The sequence below is a fragment of the Antrostomus carolinensis genome, unplaced genomic scaffold (genome assembly GCF_000700745.2).
Source record: "Antrostomus carolinensis isolate BGI_N321 unplaced genomic scaffold, ASM70074v2 scaffold17335, whole genome shotgun sequence".
Taxonomy (NCBI): domain Eukaryota; kingdom Metazoa; phylum Chordata; class Aves; order Caprimulgiformes; family Caprimulgidae; genus Antrostomus; species Antrostomus carolinensis.
The window spans coordinates 94109-110760 of record NW_010315923.1 but is presented as its reverse complement, the minus strand read 5'-3'; the positions used below and the strand labels follow the sequence as shown (position 1 = coordinate 110760).

The window sequence follows — 16652 nt, the reverse complement described above, 5'->3', positions numbered from 1 at the left end:
GGGGGGGGGGGGTTTAAGGATTACAGGTCCTACTTAGTCCCTACTGATAGAGTATTCTGGTTTTGGAGAGTAAGAAGCTAAGGCCACCCCCTCCTCATTAATAATTAGCTTTTTTGATCTGTATTTATCTTTGAAGAGAGTGAATTTGCTCTGTAATCACTATTAGTAATTAAAAATCATCTTTATTTGCTATCTTCAAATTGGTCTGTTTTGCCTAGTGATAAAAGGAGTTAGGATTCTCATCTTCAATTTCTGAAACATCTATGCTTGACAAGATGATAGAAGGAAGAATATAATCCTGGGCTGCATCAAAAGTGTGCCAAGCAGGACGAGGGAGGTGATTCTCCCCCTCTACTCTGCCCCATCTGGAGTCCTGTGTCCAGTTCTGGAGCCCCCAACACAAGAGAGACCTGGACCTGTTAGAACGAGTCCAGAGGAGGCCACGAGATTGATCCAAGGGCTGGAGCACCTCTCCTATGAAGACAGGCTGAGAGAGTTGGCGCTGTTCAGCCAGAAGAGAAGGCTTTGGGGAGATCTTATAGTGGCCTTCCAGTACCTGAAGGGGCTACAGGAAAGCTGGGGAGGGACTTTTTACAAGGGCAGGTAGTGACAGAACAAGGAATAATGGCTTTAAACTGGAAGAGGGTGGGTTTAGATTAGACATTAGGAAAAAACACTGTACTGTGAGGGTGGTGAGATACTGGCACAGGTTGCCCAAGGAAGTTGTGGCTGCCCCCTCCCTGGAAGTGTTCAAGGCCAGGTTGGATGAGGCTTTGAGCAATTTGGTCTAGTGGAAGGTGTCCCTGTTCATGGCAGGGGGGTTGGAATTAGATGGTTTTTAAGGTCTCTTCAAATCCTAACCATTCTATGATTCTATGAAATCTTATCTCTCATTAAGATTTCTTCAGCAGTCATTAAATGTCTAGGCTATTTTTTCATACTGCCATATTGAAAAATTCCTGTAGAATAAAGGATTGTTGCTTGCCAGGTTAATACTAGTGTATATCACTTTCAGGTTTTTATTATAAATTTCATCACTGTAGACCTGACAATCTGAATTAGTATCTTGTGTAGATGGTTTCAGCTGACCCTCTTGCTGAAAGTCTGAATTGTAAAATAAATTGGCATGTACAGTGAATTATGCTACCTAAAACTTTTCTATTACAGAACAAACCCTTTCGAAGTAGTTTCTTGTGGCTTTTATACTCCTATGCTCCATCTTAAACTTAGTCTATTGATAAGGATTTAAGTGACTTTAAAGAGCCAAATAAAAGTTGAAGTGGAGCTGATCAAAAACCATTTACTGTGTTTTAAATATAAATCTGGAAACTGTTGCTTCAGGAGTTCTAGATTTGCTTTAGTTCAGATGATTTGTGCAATTGTGCATAGTTTGACCAATTTCTTGTTTAAATTGGATTAGTACCATGTTAATTTTGCATTGCCTCTGGTGAATAGCCACAGGGCTGTAATCTGTGCCAGTAATTTGTCACACCAAAGCTCTCTAGAGAACTATAGAAAACATTTGTGTAGTGAGGATTAGACGCTGAAAGGCATATCTTAGATTGTTAATAAATGTTAATGACAAAACCCAGCTGGTAAGTCTTGGAAATGAGATCTAATGCTTTGTGCCCATTGCCAAAAAAATGTTTAAACAGAGATTTCCATTACTCAAAGGTGACCTAGTACAGTCAATTTGTGAATTAAAGAAGCATAATCTACAGGCTAAGCATTTAGTAAAAAGCTCTTCTGATTTGCAACCATAAAAGTCAATGTTTCCTTAATTAAAAAGTTTCGTTTTACTTTGGAACTACTTCTTAGCATACATCTGTGATGGTTTTATATTTTGCAGAATATGAGATATGCAGAGCATAACTTAGAAAAGTATGGGACTGTTAACAGAAAATGCTCTAAACTTCTCCAAGTCTAGGATTTTGAATGCTAAACACAGTGCCAGTGCTAACCAAAAAAAAATCTAAAGTACACAAGGACTCATATACCTCATGCTTACCTGTGCTTAACAAAATAGAGAAGTTAAATTTAAACACAGTTTGTAAAGCTGAGTGGAAATAGACTTCACCCAGCTTACTTTCCTTCCCTTTTTGTTACTCAGTGCAAGTCTGTATTAATGCTTTATCTATTATACCCTTGTTCAGCTTTAGGAAGATAAAAATGTCAACAAGTTAGTTACATATCTGTGCACCCAGATAGATTTTATAATTTCCAGAGGCTTCAAAAATTGCCTTTCAAAGTTTGCTGACTGGGAGATCTCAATACGACACAAATGAGACTTCCATAGTTTTTGTATGTGAGCATTATTTCTGAAAGCAATCAAACCATTTACACAAAATTGCATACATGCTTAGGGAGATCTTAGATGCTGAATTCACTACCTGTCTTAGTGTAAGAAACAATGTATAAAAACAAATTTTCAAAATGTAAATGCATTATTCAATGTTATGGGAGAATTATTTTTAATTCTAATGTGTTTGTGCCCTACAGACCTGTTAAAACTAGCACTGATGCATTTGTTTAAAACAACATAGATAGCATTGGCTGGCTGACATTCACTCTGTCTTGCCCAGTGTCTTGCTTATCCACTTGGGAATTTGATTAGTTTATAAGTAATTTAGCCAAGGATGGGATGTAAATCTTTGTTTAAGAAAAAAAAAAGGCACAACAAAAAAAACCCAACAGTTGGAGGTCTAAGTCTTGGTTAAAAACTGTGTCTTGAAACCATCCAGGCCCTCCTACTGACTTGTCAGCTCTGGGTTATTTTCAGAAAACTTTACTTGAGTTCCTTAGCTTCAATCGTAAGTTTTTCCCACAGACTTGCATGGTATGTGTGAGTGGGAGAGTGAATAGTGGCTGCTATTTAGCCATTGTTTAGTCTAGTGTGTGTATGTTTACATCTCCCTTTTGGATTTATAGGCAGCTATGGCAAAATAAAGATTGTGCTTCTTTGATTGAAGAGCCTCTTAACTAGAGCACCTGGCGGCATACAGGGACTCTTTTATGATCTGATTATAATTGAAATTTGGGGGTTTTTTATTACTGGTTAATTTTTATTTAATGCTGATATTCCTGTAGTACTATGGGTTTCAAAACATGATTCAAGTTCCCACCATGTGAGCTCCTCAAACAGTATTCTGTGTCTCAAGCACTACATTAGAGATGCAAACTAATGAAGAAAAGTAGCTATACATTGAAGTAAATGATCTGATAACTAGCATGTGGCTTTGTTTGGACTGGATATGTTTTGTTTATGGAGATGTAAGAAGATGATGGCAAAATACCAAATTAATAAGAGAAAGGAATATTGGTGATAAGTTTTACTGAAGGGGAAAAGAAGAAAATGAGCAAAAGGAATAGAATGACTGGCAGTGCTGAGAACATAATGGAGGAGGAGATACCTGGGCCAACTAAGAGTATATTGCAGAAATAATTTTCAGAGTAATTTGTACATGGTACTCTTGATTCATCTGTGACTGCCTCGCTAGGGGATAGTGGCTGATGATAATGAGGTGGTGATGCAAGAATAAAGTTTCGAAGTGTTCTGAGTTTCTAGTAGGTCTTATTTTCTATCTATAAAGTTGCCTTTAGTCCAGCAGCTGATGATTCCCGAGTGTTCCATTTCCTGAAATTTAAAAATGAAAAATCCTAAAAGTTTTAAATTTAAAATTATAGTAGTTCTTACTGAGGCTTAAAATAGCCTGACTGGCTACAGTAAGCAGTTAAGAAAATAAATCTGAAATGTTCCTTATTTCAGGATATAATATAGGAGCATATTCTCTCTGGAAATGTAAAGTATGTCAGAAAGTCATGACTGAGAAATTTATGTGTGTGAGTATGTATGTATAAACTTGTGTGCACTAACATACACTTAAAAAATATGTTGTATTCAATTATAACTTAGCTTTTAAGTATACACAGAATAAAATGAAGACATTACAAGTGGGTTTAGAAATGCTGGACTTTGCTTTATTGGTACTGTAAATATGCATAAGTTTTTTAATATTTTTTTAATACTGATTTTTTAATTTTGGAAGATCTTGCAGGAAATTCTGCTATATCTCAAGTACTGCTGTGCAGTAGAGTTTGGTTCCTTCTCTAGTTTGAAAATAAAAAGTGCTTGTTGCCCAACAGATACTTAAACTGCCATGGAAAAAGTGAATTTAATACCTGAATGTCTCTGATAAAGTGGTGCCAGTTTCATCACTGTGATAAATAAGAAATCATTCCTTCTCTCTCATCATAACAAGACAGTTTTTTACAGTCCCTCAACATATCATAACAAAATTTTATATAAATTAATTCAAAATCAGCATGCCTCACTTCTTATCAAACAGCTGTCGTAAATTCTTTGCCATCATCTTGTATTGATGGATTATCAGGAAATGGGTTCCTGTTGCTATACTATGAATGGTATACATAGAACAAGTTTGCTGTTATGCGCTCTACAAATTGTTATGACAGACTTTTAAAGGAATCAACTAATGTTGAGAAAGACATTTGAAAATCAGAGTACAAAATGTGTAATTTAAATTACACACAGGATCCACCATAAACAAATCTACAAAATTCTTTCTCATCTACTTTCATGTCTGTTTTTCCAAGTTGGACTGTCCTAAACTGAATGTTAGGGAAATCTTTCCTCAGAAAATGTTGATTTTTGTTTCTTTAATATAATAGTATTGTGCTTAAATGTCATTGTTCAGGGCCGTGGCGTGGCATGCTATGGAAATTCTTGGCTTCTACTCTTAAGACTAATATTAATCTCATCTTTTCCCTCACCCCTCCCAAACAAGAAAATGCAAAATATTTGTCATGTCTACAAGAAAGCTGGGGAGGGACTTTTCATAAGGGCAACTAATGACAAGACAAGGGGAAATGGGTTTAAACTGAAAGAGGGGAGGTTTAGATTAGATATTAGGAAGAAGTTCTTTAGTGTGAGGGTGGTCAGACACTGGAACAGGTTGCCCAAAGAAGTTGTTGATGCCCCCTCCCTGGAAGTGTTTAAGGCCAGGCTGGATGAGGCTTTGAGCAACCTGATCTAGTGGAAGGTGTCCCTGCTGATGGCAGGGGTGTTGGAACTAGATGATCTTTAAGGTCCCTTCCAATCCAAACCATTCTATGATTAGTAATCATATTAAATTTCTAATCACATTTATCTGAAAGGAAGTCCTACCCAACATTAACTTGGAGACAAAATGTACTGAAGAGTTTTCCTTCTCTATGGAGAAAAAGATAATTTACGACTACATTCAAATTTCCTTACAAACCTAGGGATATTATCCTGAGCAATGAGCATGCTCACTAGTGGCACTGATTTTTTTGTTTTAATTTTTTTTAAGAGGCACTTTTACCAGAGAAAAAATACCAAAAGGCACAGGAACTGAACAAAGGATTCTTCAGAAAAGCCTTGTTTTTCCTCTCTCTCCTTGGCTTTTGCATCATTCTCTTTTGTGATTTTCTTGGTTTTATTAAACATCACTAAAGATGTTTCTTAATCAAAAAACTTACGAATCGGAAACTAACTAGTCCAGTGAGGAGATAAAGGACCAATATATTAAATGAGATCTCTTCTGATCAATAGGAAAGTATTAGGAATATTCCATCTTCTTCCTGGTCCGATTAAGCTTTAAGGACTTTGTTCTATTAACCTTCAATATATGTCTTTTCTCTGAGTTTGTTTAAAATGTCTTTTTTTGCTATCAGATTGCCATTGTGAGCATGTTGCTAAACAGCAGAAACCTCCAAATCATTAAACTTTCCTGCCTCAAGTAGTAATTTTCCAACTTGTCATGAAACTTCGTAGTCCAACGTGCTTCTTATGGCCAGCACACAGTTATGTCTTTCCTCTGAAGGTGCAACACTGCAAGAACACTTTCAAAATCTTTCCTTATAGGTCCAAGAAATACACTCCACAGACTGAAGGACTGAATTAGAGTATTTCTATTCAGCGTAGTCACAGCTATTTGATTATTTGTGTGTATTACATGTCTTATTAGAATCTGTTTCATTAATAGACAAGGATGTAGTTTTTTGCTAGCGTGTTAAAGTCTTGCTGTGCTGGTAATGAGTGCTACTCTGTTTCACACTAGTTTTCTAGCATTTAGTTTTCAGATGTTTTTTGCCCAACATACCTTCAAAAAATTCTCTCATAAAATTACTGCAATACACAAATTTGACAGACTTGCAGTAATGCCCCATGACAGTAGTCCTCACTTAAAAAGGGATGATTAGAGCATGAATAAACTGAACTGCAGAGCAAGGAGAGGTTTTTTCCAAAGTTACTTCTTTTCTCACCATCTGCGACAATGCATTGGACTGAAGCTAATCATCTACAAAACAGCATAGGTAGAAAGGCTAGAAAAAGGAGATAATGGCAGTTAGGAGTCCTGTCTTCTGTAAAAGATTTAGATTTTCTTTTATATCATCTGAGGAAGATGTCAGCTGCATCTTCCACAGTAATGAGGGTTTACTCTTACAGATGAGGCAGTTTGCTTGTAAATTGCATTCTTGTGTAATTTATTGTGTGGCCTCCAAGACTCTTACCACTGTTTTATAAAGTCAACAGGAAAAAACAAATTTTACTATACAAATTAATTCCAAAATCAGAAATTGGATATGCAGGCTTTACTGTACTGACTACAGGGATATGTACAGCAAGCTTCTTTATGCTAGTTGTCTAGTCAGAAAAAGTAGGTAATCGCCAGACAATTATTGGATTCTTCACTTGACAGGCAAGTGGAAGTTTTTGTACTTCTGCATATACAGAGCAACAACTCCTCCCCTGAGACTAAACAGAACTTTAAAAAGGAGATTTAACATACTTGGAATTTTAGGTCTCATGTTTGCCTTAAGGTATGAATCTCAACTTTTTTTTCCTGAACCAAGCAATATTTTAACTTGCTCCACTGTGAAAAGAATCTAACTTAAGAGCTCAAATGAGAGTACTGAGAATAATGATGGACTTGAAAAGAAGTAAACATTAGCAAGTCGTCGTATTTCTAGATTTTGCATGGCTGATATGATATTTGTTGTCTATTACTTGTACTATAATTTAAGTTGTACTGGTTTTATACCAACTCTTTGAGACTAGATCATGCTCAACATTTTGTCTTAATACCTTCATTTAGCAAAGCAAACAACTCAAGATAAGTACAACTATCAAAATAGTAAAGAAAATTCTATTCCTCCTCATAGCCCATTTTATACTTGAAATTTCACTTTACTGTCTGGATGCTGTTGCCTATCCGTATATTTGGAAACTGAAGAATGCCATTTTGATAATTGTCTGGGATAAAAAAAAGCATCCTCTATCTTTTCTTTGTTAAATACTTGAATAGTAATGCTTGATCTTTAGCATTTTTTAAAACACAAATGTCTATCTTAATTCAAAGCATTCTGTGATTAGGAAGCTCCTAAGTTTGGTATATTGCTTAAGTGATTAATTTCCACTGTTTTAACAACTTGAATCATGTCCCTAGTTGGAATTTACCTGGCTTTGACTTTCAGATAGTGCTTTTCATTAGGTGGGAAAAGACCAAACTAGCCAGCTGACATGAAATACCAATCTAGCCTATATGGAGGCTAGCAGTAGATGCACAAGATTGAGAAACCTGGCTCGGATGTCTGTGGATATTCTACAGCTGCCCGCAGTCAATTAAAGTACATCATGAGCCAGTGGTTGCGTTCAGGCTGCTGTGTTGAGCAGACATCAGTGGATACATTCTTAATTTAGCTATTTCCTTTTCGAACTAATTCATCTTTTAGTCCCCATAATATCTCTCTCCCGCATTCACTTTTTCCCCACAGAATGACTTCCTCCTTTATGAATGTATCAAAGAGTAGATTCTTGTAGAGTCTGCTGTTAACCTTCTTGCTGTTGTGGAAATTATCAATTGCTACCTTTTCTCTGGTCTTTTAAACCTTGACTAATCTGAGAGAATTTTCTCTGTGAGAGCTTAGTTTTGTGTTTGGTTGTAGGTTGTTTCTTTGGTGTGATATTTTGTTGGTTTTGGGGGTTCTTTTAAGACTACTTGGAAGCTTGACTTTTCTACAAAAGCTGGATTCATTCTTATTGGTGTACCCATACATCCTGTTTTGGTTTTAGTTATGGTTTCAAATAATTTGGTCAGTGGAAGCAAGTCCACCTAGTAGCTCCTGGATATTCCCAAGGCCTCTGTTTAAAGAAACGAATACAATTTTTAAATGGAGAAATAGTTATTTCTGTGGTGTAAGCACAAATTTTGGTGGCAGATTACACCTCCAGTTAGTCTTGTGACTTTGTGTTTGAATTTCCCTGGAACTTTAGAAAACTATTGCATAAGTACCAGCTATTTGTAGTTACTGTTAATATTTGCTATATGTATTTGTATATTCCTATTCTAAAACATATTCTGAGACTGTTCTTCAAACCTATCCCACAAAAAAGGGTGCCTTTCACATGGGAATGTTCTTCTGCAATGAACTCTTGATGGGGAAGGAAGGACTATGGCCTTATCTTCCCTGAGTGCTTTTTTTATGCTTCAGTCATCTGTCAGCTGTAGACTCTTTGGCAGGATTCCTACTTCTGGTTTTATTATTAGTCTGTGTCCCTTTAGCAAGTTGTTCTTCAGGCTTTCTGACCTGTCTCGCTGCAGTTCTAACATGTAATTTGTCTGGCTAGTGTATTTGATTTAGTATAAAAATAAAATATTTTGAGGTTACATACTTGCTGTGAGTTCTTGTCAAGGAACTCTTCTATTGTGTTGCCTGTTCACATTAACAATGAGAGTCTTTGTTTATCCAATTCCTTGTGAAATTCAGATTTTCTTATCACTTAGTGATCATCAATAGGGAGTGCTTAAGATACTGGGAGCTGAGATTTGGGAAACTGTCTGACTAGACTCTTCCAAATATTATTACATTGACTGTATAATGAATACACTCACATATATCAAACAATTATCCTTTTCTTTACTCCTATAATAAATATAAAACTGATTGTATTAACAATAAAATATTTCAGATGAAAGCAATGCCAAAATTACAAAGGTAACCTTGCATTTCACAATATGTGTAGATCAAGGATGCTTGTGTAACATCCTGCCTTATTTTTTAACTACAGGAAGATGTGCCATTTTACTTCAGGTCGTCTTACACTTCAGAGTGTAAGGCTGACTGTGTTGAGTTAGTGCACAAGGTCATATGGAAAATGACTGGGAGGAAAACAACTGGAGTGAGGACCACACTTCTCATTAAGACACTTCAATGTCACAAAGTGCTAGTGGACTCAAACCCTAATTTCATTAGTGTATATATAGAGCTTAAAAAAATAGAACCAAGTAAACTTTTAGTATTGATAGATTAATTGGATTAAATCCACAGAATAATTTATCTAAGGTTTTGTGTAGAGCTAGACAAATGTAAAAGGAAATCTCACCACAGTTTTGCTTTCAAGGCTTATTTCTAGCCACAAATAACAGTTTCAAAAAGTAGTTCTTGAAGCTTTGACACTAGGCACTATGGGGCTGATGATGGAAGTTTTCTGCAGCTATTTAGAATTTTTCTGGTTTTAATTTCTCAAAGTAATAATTTAAAATACCATGTAGTGAAGGAGTAAACTTCAGTATCTTGAGCAGATCCACAAGTGCAAGTTTTATGTTTACCAGCTTAAGCCAGAGTTTTGATAATTCTTACAATTTTGTTAATGGGAAGATACCTGTAATTAGGCTTCAGCTGATCCCGCCTAGACAGGTTTACTGCAGTTGTGATAGTCGCTAATCTTACTGCATTATAGGTATCAACAGCTATGACATTCTATTGAACTCCTGCTTTTCTAATACTACTGGAGACTTAATTGTTATTACTTCATGCCTGAAGTTTTGTTCATGTCACTGTAACTAGCACTTTTACATGTAATCATGTAGTCAACTGAGCTCTGTCTTCACCCATTCCAATGTTAGCGTGAACAAGAAAATGCAATGGCTCACCTTAAAAAACAGCAACAAGAACTGGAGCACATGAGGTTGCGCTATTTGGCAGTAGAAGAAAAAGAGCTGGGAAAAACAGACCGACAAGAGCTGGAGGATATCAGAAATGAACTTAACAGGTATAAAAGCATTTATAAAATACTTTCTTTTTCCCCGCTCCCCTCTATTTTTTTTGCCATCTGCCTCAAAATAGGAGAAGTTTCAGTTAAATCAAGATTATAATTGGCTGTCAGTCCAGTGAAAGAACAGAGTTTACTGTCCCTTAGGTAAAGATTGGACACTTATAAAATGCAACAATCCTGCAGTATAGAAAAATCTATATTTAAGGCCACTGTACCCCACTTTTTTGTTATAGTCACAGCACCAGGATTTTTTCTGTGTTAAACCTTCAATTCTAAGGATAACTGCTGCATTAAGAAAGAGGCACATTCTAGTCATATTTTGAATATATTAAAATTTTAAATCTACCTAATGTTGTCCTCTAAAAACAGTCTGCAGTAGTTCTGTATGTTGAACCCTTTTAATTTGAGTGCTATTTGCATTATCAAAGTAGGAGCCTTGGTAGCAAGTATTATAGTTACGTATGCGTATAGAAAAAGTAATGTTAGAATGTAAGTATTACATTAACATGTATTTTGCTTATAGTTGTTTTTCTCTAGAGAGAGGATAATTTGTTAACCTTTTACAGATTTCTTTATTTTACTAGGTACGTCAGTAGATAAATAACATAAAGACTTAATATGAAAATAATCAAAGCAAGTTTTAATATGGCTTATCCTCTGATTCTTTCCATTTTATCAACAACAGGCTAAAGCAGCAAGAAGAAGAAAGAAAGCAATTGCAAGATGTTAGAGATAATTCTGCTGGAAGAGTAGATAGTCTTCATTCGAGAAAATTAAATGAGAACATGGATGATTATCTCTCTCGTCTGATAGAAGAGAGGGATACCCTGTTGAGAACAGGAGTGTATAATCATGAAGACCATATTGTAAGTGAACTTGATCGTCAAATCAGAGAAGCTATTGCAAAAAGGAGCATCGCTAAATAAAAGCATAGCATACAAAAAGTTGTTAAGAAGAGTCAGAATTTGAACAGAGGGAGTGATTTTTATAAACCTGTATTACTTAGCAAAATATGTAAGGTCATGCTTAAGTTTGCACACTGTTGTTAGCTCTTTTTGAAGTCAATGTAAATATTTGCAACATGTGAAGTTAAGCACAGTTGTAAGTTTTATGGGGATTATGACTTTTTAGATGTTTCTATATGCATATAGATTTATATCTGTAAATATATTTATCTTGTGTACTTTCTTCTGAAATGTTTTCTCTCTCTTTTTGCATCACCCTGGCTAAGTTTATTTGTAGTATTTTTAATATTCATTCTAAGATTTTTAGTCAATATTGTCACAATTTATTTCATTTTTTAAAATAACTCTTCAGCTATACCAGGGAATAGTGACATCAGCTGCTTTCCCTGGCAGAACTCTTGATTCTGAACCAAAGCAAAGCACCAACCAAGTGTCAGTTTTTTACTAAATTACAAGGTAATCAATTTTTTCTTCTCCAACTGTGGCCAATATAACTAAGTTCTGTAATAAATAAGAGACAAGTTTTTGAGCGTGGGGGGAGTTCTCAAAACTTATGAAACTGAAACTGAATCAATTATTAAGTAACTAAGATTATACAGGATGAAAATGCCTTTGTTGCCCTAGCTGATTTGCACGTAGGCCTGTAAGGGTGAACAGAGGATGGTAAAGACCTAGTTCAGAAATAAACATGCATTCTTACCTGCATCCTAATGAGGAAGGATGCACTTGAAGCACTAACTCAGTGAATTTATATGTTTTAAATTCTGAACGTGTACCTAAAACAAGAGCATTTATAAGTAAAGATGTTATTTAATATATATTTCAAAGCATGTTGTCTCATAACTTCAATTCTATGTAAGATTTTGTTTGATTGTGGAATTACGAACAGAGCACAGTCTCAAGGTGTTAAATGCCAGAAGATAAATCCTCAAGAAATGCTAGTTTGTGCATAATCACTGTTGAAAAAGTTTTGGTTTCCAGCCTTCGTTCTGTTCCAATAATTTTAAAATTATTTGTGTGGATCTACCTAATAACATTAACTACAACGCTGTCCTTTCAATAGGCATTTTTGTCCTAAGGGCACAAATGTTTCTGTTTGAATGTCAAGTACTGAAAACGTCTTAGGATTTGTCACTTTTAGAATGAACAAAGATACCAATGCAAAAAATTCCTTTTTTTTTTTTTTTTTTTACATAATATCAGTGAAGTTCCGTTTTCTATATATATGTGACCTTCCTGTTTTGTCTGGTGTTAGTTATAAAATGTTTTTTTATATATTGTTTCTGGCTTTGCCTCTAGGTGCATTGTTTTTCCTCCTCCCTACCATGGGCACATCTCCTGTTAAATAAACTATTCATTCAGGCTCCTTAGAGTTTTAAACAAGCTGTAAAAACACAGAGATTGTATTCTGTGAGGAGTTACCACTTATCGATACCAGACTTTGTAAAAAATGCTTTTGTAATACTTCGCACACCCTGCTCTAGTTTTCAAATTACTGTGCTTAGAGACATCCCTCTCCACTAGCAAAGCAAATAACACCTTCATAAATCCAACACAAATCCATAAAAAGTAATTTTGTTTTGTACATCATGGCTTTGTCATATCACTGATGCCTGATCATATGTGATTATTGTAAGTGAATCGGAGAGCTTCCATCTTCACAGGAAGACTTGCTCACTGTTTTTCTTCAAATGCTAGCTCATTGGAAGTGTAGTTTCTTCTTCCCACGCTGGAGGGTGCCTTAGACTTAAAGATCACAAAGATTGTGTTGAATTCAAGTTTTTGTAACTAGTGATTTTTTTTTAACTAGTATTCGATGACATTTCAGGTGTGTTAAATAAAATGCAAATTTTAAGGAAGTGTTAAGGATTTTGAGTTTACTTTTGACTATATTTGAACAGAAATGTTTGTTTACTGTTTCTGGTAATATAATCTTTAGTGCTTGAATCCATAAAATTGACAAATTCACTTTCAAAGTTAATTTCACTTTTTAATTTCTCATTGAGTCTCTTCCATGGCTTTTAAAGAAAATTGCAGTCACATTGCTGTGGGGTTTAAAGAAAGAACTTGAGTGCATTTTCTTTCTAGTAAATCAAAATATTGAGTAAAATAAAAGGTAGAACACTTATTTAAAAAAAAAAAATTATAAGCCTGATAACTTAAGCTATTTCAGTCCATTTTGTAATTTAAAAGATCATTACTTGCAAGGTGAGAAGCATGAATTATTAGAAAACTTACTTAGCATTTTTGTTTTCTTATATACTCATTACTCTTAGTGTTCACCGTTTGTGTTAGAACAAGGAAATGAATGAGACTTTAAGCTTAATGTTTCAATTTCCTTTTTTCCAGCACAGTTTGTCTATATGCTTGTCTGAAGTACTGTAGAAACAAAATCTGTATTAGTAATAGATATCTGTAGCAGAGATGAGCTCAATATTACTCCTTAAAAAAAAAAAAAAAGTTGGATTCCATTTGCCTTTTATTGCCTCAAAACCATTTTTAAAGTTATAACTATTCAGTTGAATGACCAAATACCATTTTTAAGTTGAAAAAAATCTCTAAGTTTTCTATATTAATCTCTCTTCATGGCAAAAGAATGCAATTTGAAACAGATGAATGAGATAATGAACTTAAATTAAGTCACCATCCTAAAGAGACTGGAAATGAAACCTGTGTTTACAGGCTCAATCCTGATTCTGTATGCCTTAGAAAAGGAGGTGGGAAGCAGAGCATCAGCCAGCCCCTCCTGGCATTCTGGCATATTCCTACTCTTGGTTTTAGTGTACCCAGATTTCAGTAGGGAAGTTAGTGGAATTATTTCAAAACAAGTACTTTACCAATATGTTTCTATGAGCCCAAATACCCATAAAAATTAATAAATGGGAGGTGGGGGCCGGGGGAGGGAGTGAGGACTGTTCTGTGTCAGTTCCATGCCAAATCGGTTCCAGCTTTCATCTGCCTTATGATTCAGGCCCAGAACTTGCAGTTGGCTTTGGATAAGGAAATTTCATTTATATCCTGTATTTATCCAATCCTGTCTTTTAAAGGGAAAGCATTAGCCCGTCTAAAACCGAGGGTGTTTAGAAACATTGTTCTCTTCTCTGATACTCTTCAGGCAGAGGATCCTCTCCTGCCTGTATGTGCTAATTATTCTTACAGTGGGGGAGTCTTGCTATTACCAACCTTTGCTACCAGGAGTTGCCTCAAATTATTTAGTACAGGTTTAAAAGTAAGGCAGAAAATCTGAGTGTAGTGTGTTTATAGCCCTTGATATGGAGCATTAGCTAAGATCTTGAGAACTGTTACAAAGAAATGGACCTTATTTTAGATATGGACCTGTTAATTGTTAGACCTGTTAATTGATAGACTGTTTATCAGAAAAATAATCTCTAAATCCTTACTTACTTTAAGCAGTGGAATGCATTATTAAAAAAATAACAAATTATTTTAAAAATAAGATGGCACTGTTTTGCTTTGAATCTGGATTATTTAGAGTGACATTATTGATCTTCCAAGTATATTGTTTTTTGGGGTGAAGCAATAACCACTATTTCTGTAATATTTTAGCAAATATCCAACAGTTTTAATACTAATACATTTTCAAAACTGCTGTTGTGAAAAAGAAGCAATATTATGTCTGGCACTTGAGGTTTCAAGTATTCAATCCAGAGTTCTCCTTCACTGCTGTTTAAATGCTTCTCCCTTCCATCCACAGAGATAAACCTTAAACAACTAAAGACAGAAGTCCATTATCATATCTTCTTAGTGCTACTTAAGTATTTATACCAGTTATTACATATTTATGCAATTATTTATTTTGCTGCTACTGTGCCTAAATGATCATGACCTATGTCAAGGCTTGGATAGGAAGCACTAGCTGCACTATTGTTAAAGACAGGACTGTAGAAAGGCGGCTGCATACTTAGATCTCATTTCATTTGTTTCTCCAGGGGGTTGTATTAGTAGTGTTTTCATTAGAAATGTTTTTACAGATGTCGGCTATCCAGATATGAAGTCTCTGTGGTGGAGAAGCAGTCAGGAGTTTGGCATTCAGAACAGAAAGGAAAAAAAAAAAGTCAACTTTGAGAGACTAATTTATAGAAAAATGATTTACTGACTTTCTGATGTATAAATGTACAATAACCCCATGGCAGCTTTAATGCAGAGTAATTGAATTCTTGCAAGTACAGTTATTTTCTATTCTTAACTTGAAGAAACACTACAGCTTGTCGTTCCCCATCACTGAAGACTAAAATAGTCCCCATTAATAATGCTTCTGGAAAAGTGACACCCACTATTTTGTAGTTCCATACTCTTCACCCCGCCCCCTACCCAAGTGAAATACTTGTAGTAGTTTGACAGCATTTTAAACAATTTATGTATTACTACAAAAAGTTTTGTTCTAACAATATACACAGAGAGTAGATGACTATAGAAGTGTAGTGTTACTGAATATTTGACCAAAGGGTTTTGATGCTGTTACTGAGATATAACTGCACTGACAAAGTAATAATGGTATCAAAATTTAGAGTGGGTATACTGGAGCAGATGGAGTCTAGTGGAACAGTCCACAGCCTAATACTGTTTCAACAGTTATTTTATGTTGCTCATGGCTTTAAATGTAGTATGAAAAAACATAAAAATTATTGTCAGAGGACTATGATTTACTATGACTATCATATGTTTTGTTTTACAAATACAAATGTAAATATCCAGCAAAATTAAATCACTGGCTTTTGAGTTGGGCTAGCAATCAAGCTAATAAATATTTTGTAGAATTTAGGTTTAAATGGTAATGGTAAGTCTTCAACATTTTTGTATTTGCTTAATGGTTTAGCAAAAGTGAAGGGGGTTTTCTTTTGTTTTTCACCTCTGGAGACACAGAAAATAATTTTATTGATCTGTTATTAGAAGACATTGGTTGTACAGGACACCAGACCATCAGTACGTTTGTCAGAGAAGGCTATTTTTGGCAACAAGATTTATGTGGTAATACAGTAAGTTGTCCAGATCAGGGCTGAAAGGCACCATAAGCTATTACGTGCTTTATAATCAGATATGCACACAGGAAGGTTGAATCTCATTCATACCAGGCATGAAGTTTGTGTTGATGCTTCTCATCCAAATAAGTAAGAGAGTTTAATAGTTTGTTCTTATAGCCAGCACTTTAAGCCAATACTGCAGGTATGTTTTAATGAATACCAGTTTGGTTTGGTGTAAACCACAGAGCCTACTTGCTTCTGCAGGAACCATTCAGGACATATAGAGGATATGTTGTTTGGACTATATAACGCTTCTGATGCTTGTATAGCAATAATGTTTTTTACTGCAGTTTTCCGAAATGTGGATGCTTATGATGTTTTAAATACTCTAGCTTATTGATTTATCCTGATGTTTCTGATAATCCAGTTATTGCACTGAAGAAATGGGGCTAATACCCCAAAGTAAGTGAAAAAAATTAAACAATGTCAAAAAGCAAGACCACACCACTACCACAAGGAATTGGTAGATACCTCCATGAGAGGGCACTGCTCTTTGTGGAAAAACTTACACACCTTAGCAACATGATTATGTGACTCTACAGTGAG

At 35.2% G+C, this 16652-nt stretch overlaps 1 protein-coding gene across 1 annotated transcript in view; it reads left to right on the top strand.

Moving 5' to 3' along the window:
• The window catches only part of CEP120 (centrosomal protein 120), a 37635-nt gene extending 26610 nt beyond the window's left edge, over positions 1–11025 (top strand). Inside the window, exons 18-19 of the mRNA XM_029084990.1 lie at positions 9951–10096; positions 10785–11025. Coding sequence (XP_028940823.1) covers positions 9951–10096; positions 10785–11025 — 387 coding nt within the window. The remainder of the gene's footprint in view (positions 1–9950; positions 10097–10784) is intronic.
• Positions 11026–16652: the final 5627 nt, after the last annotated feature.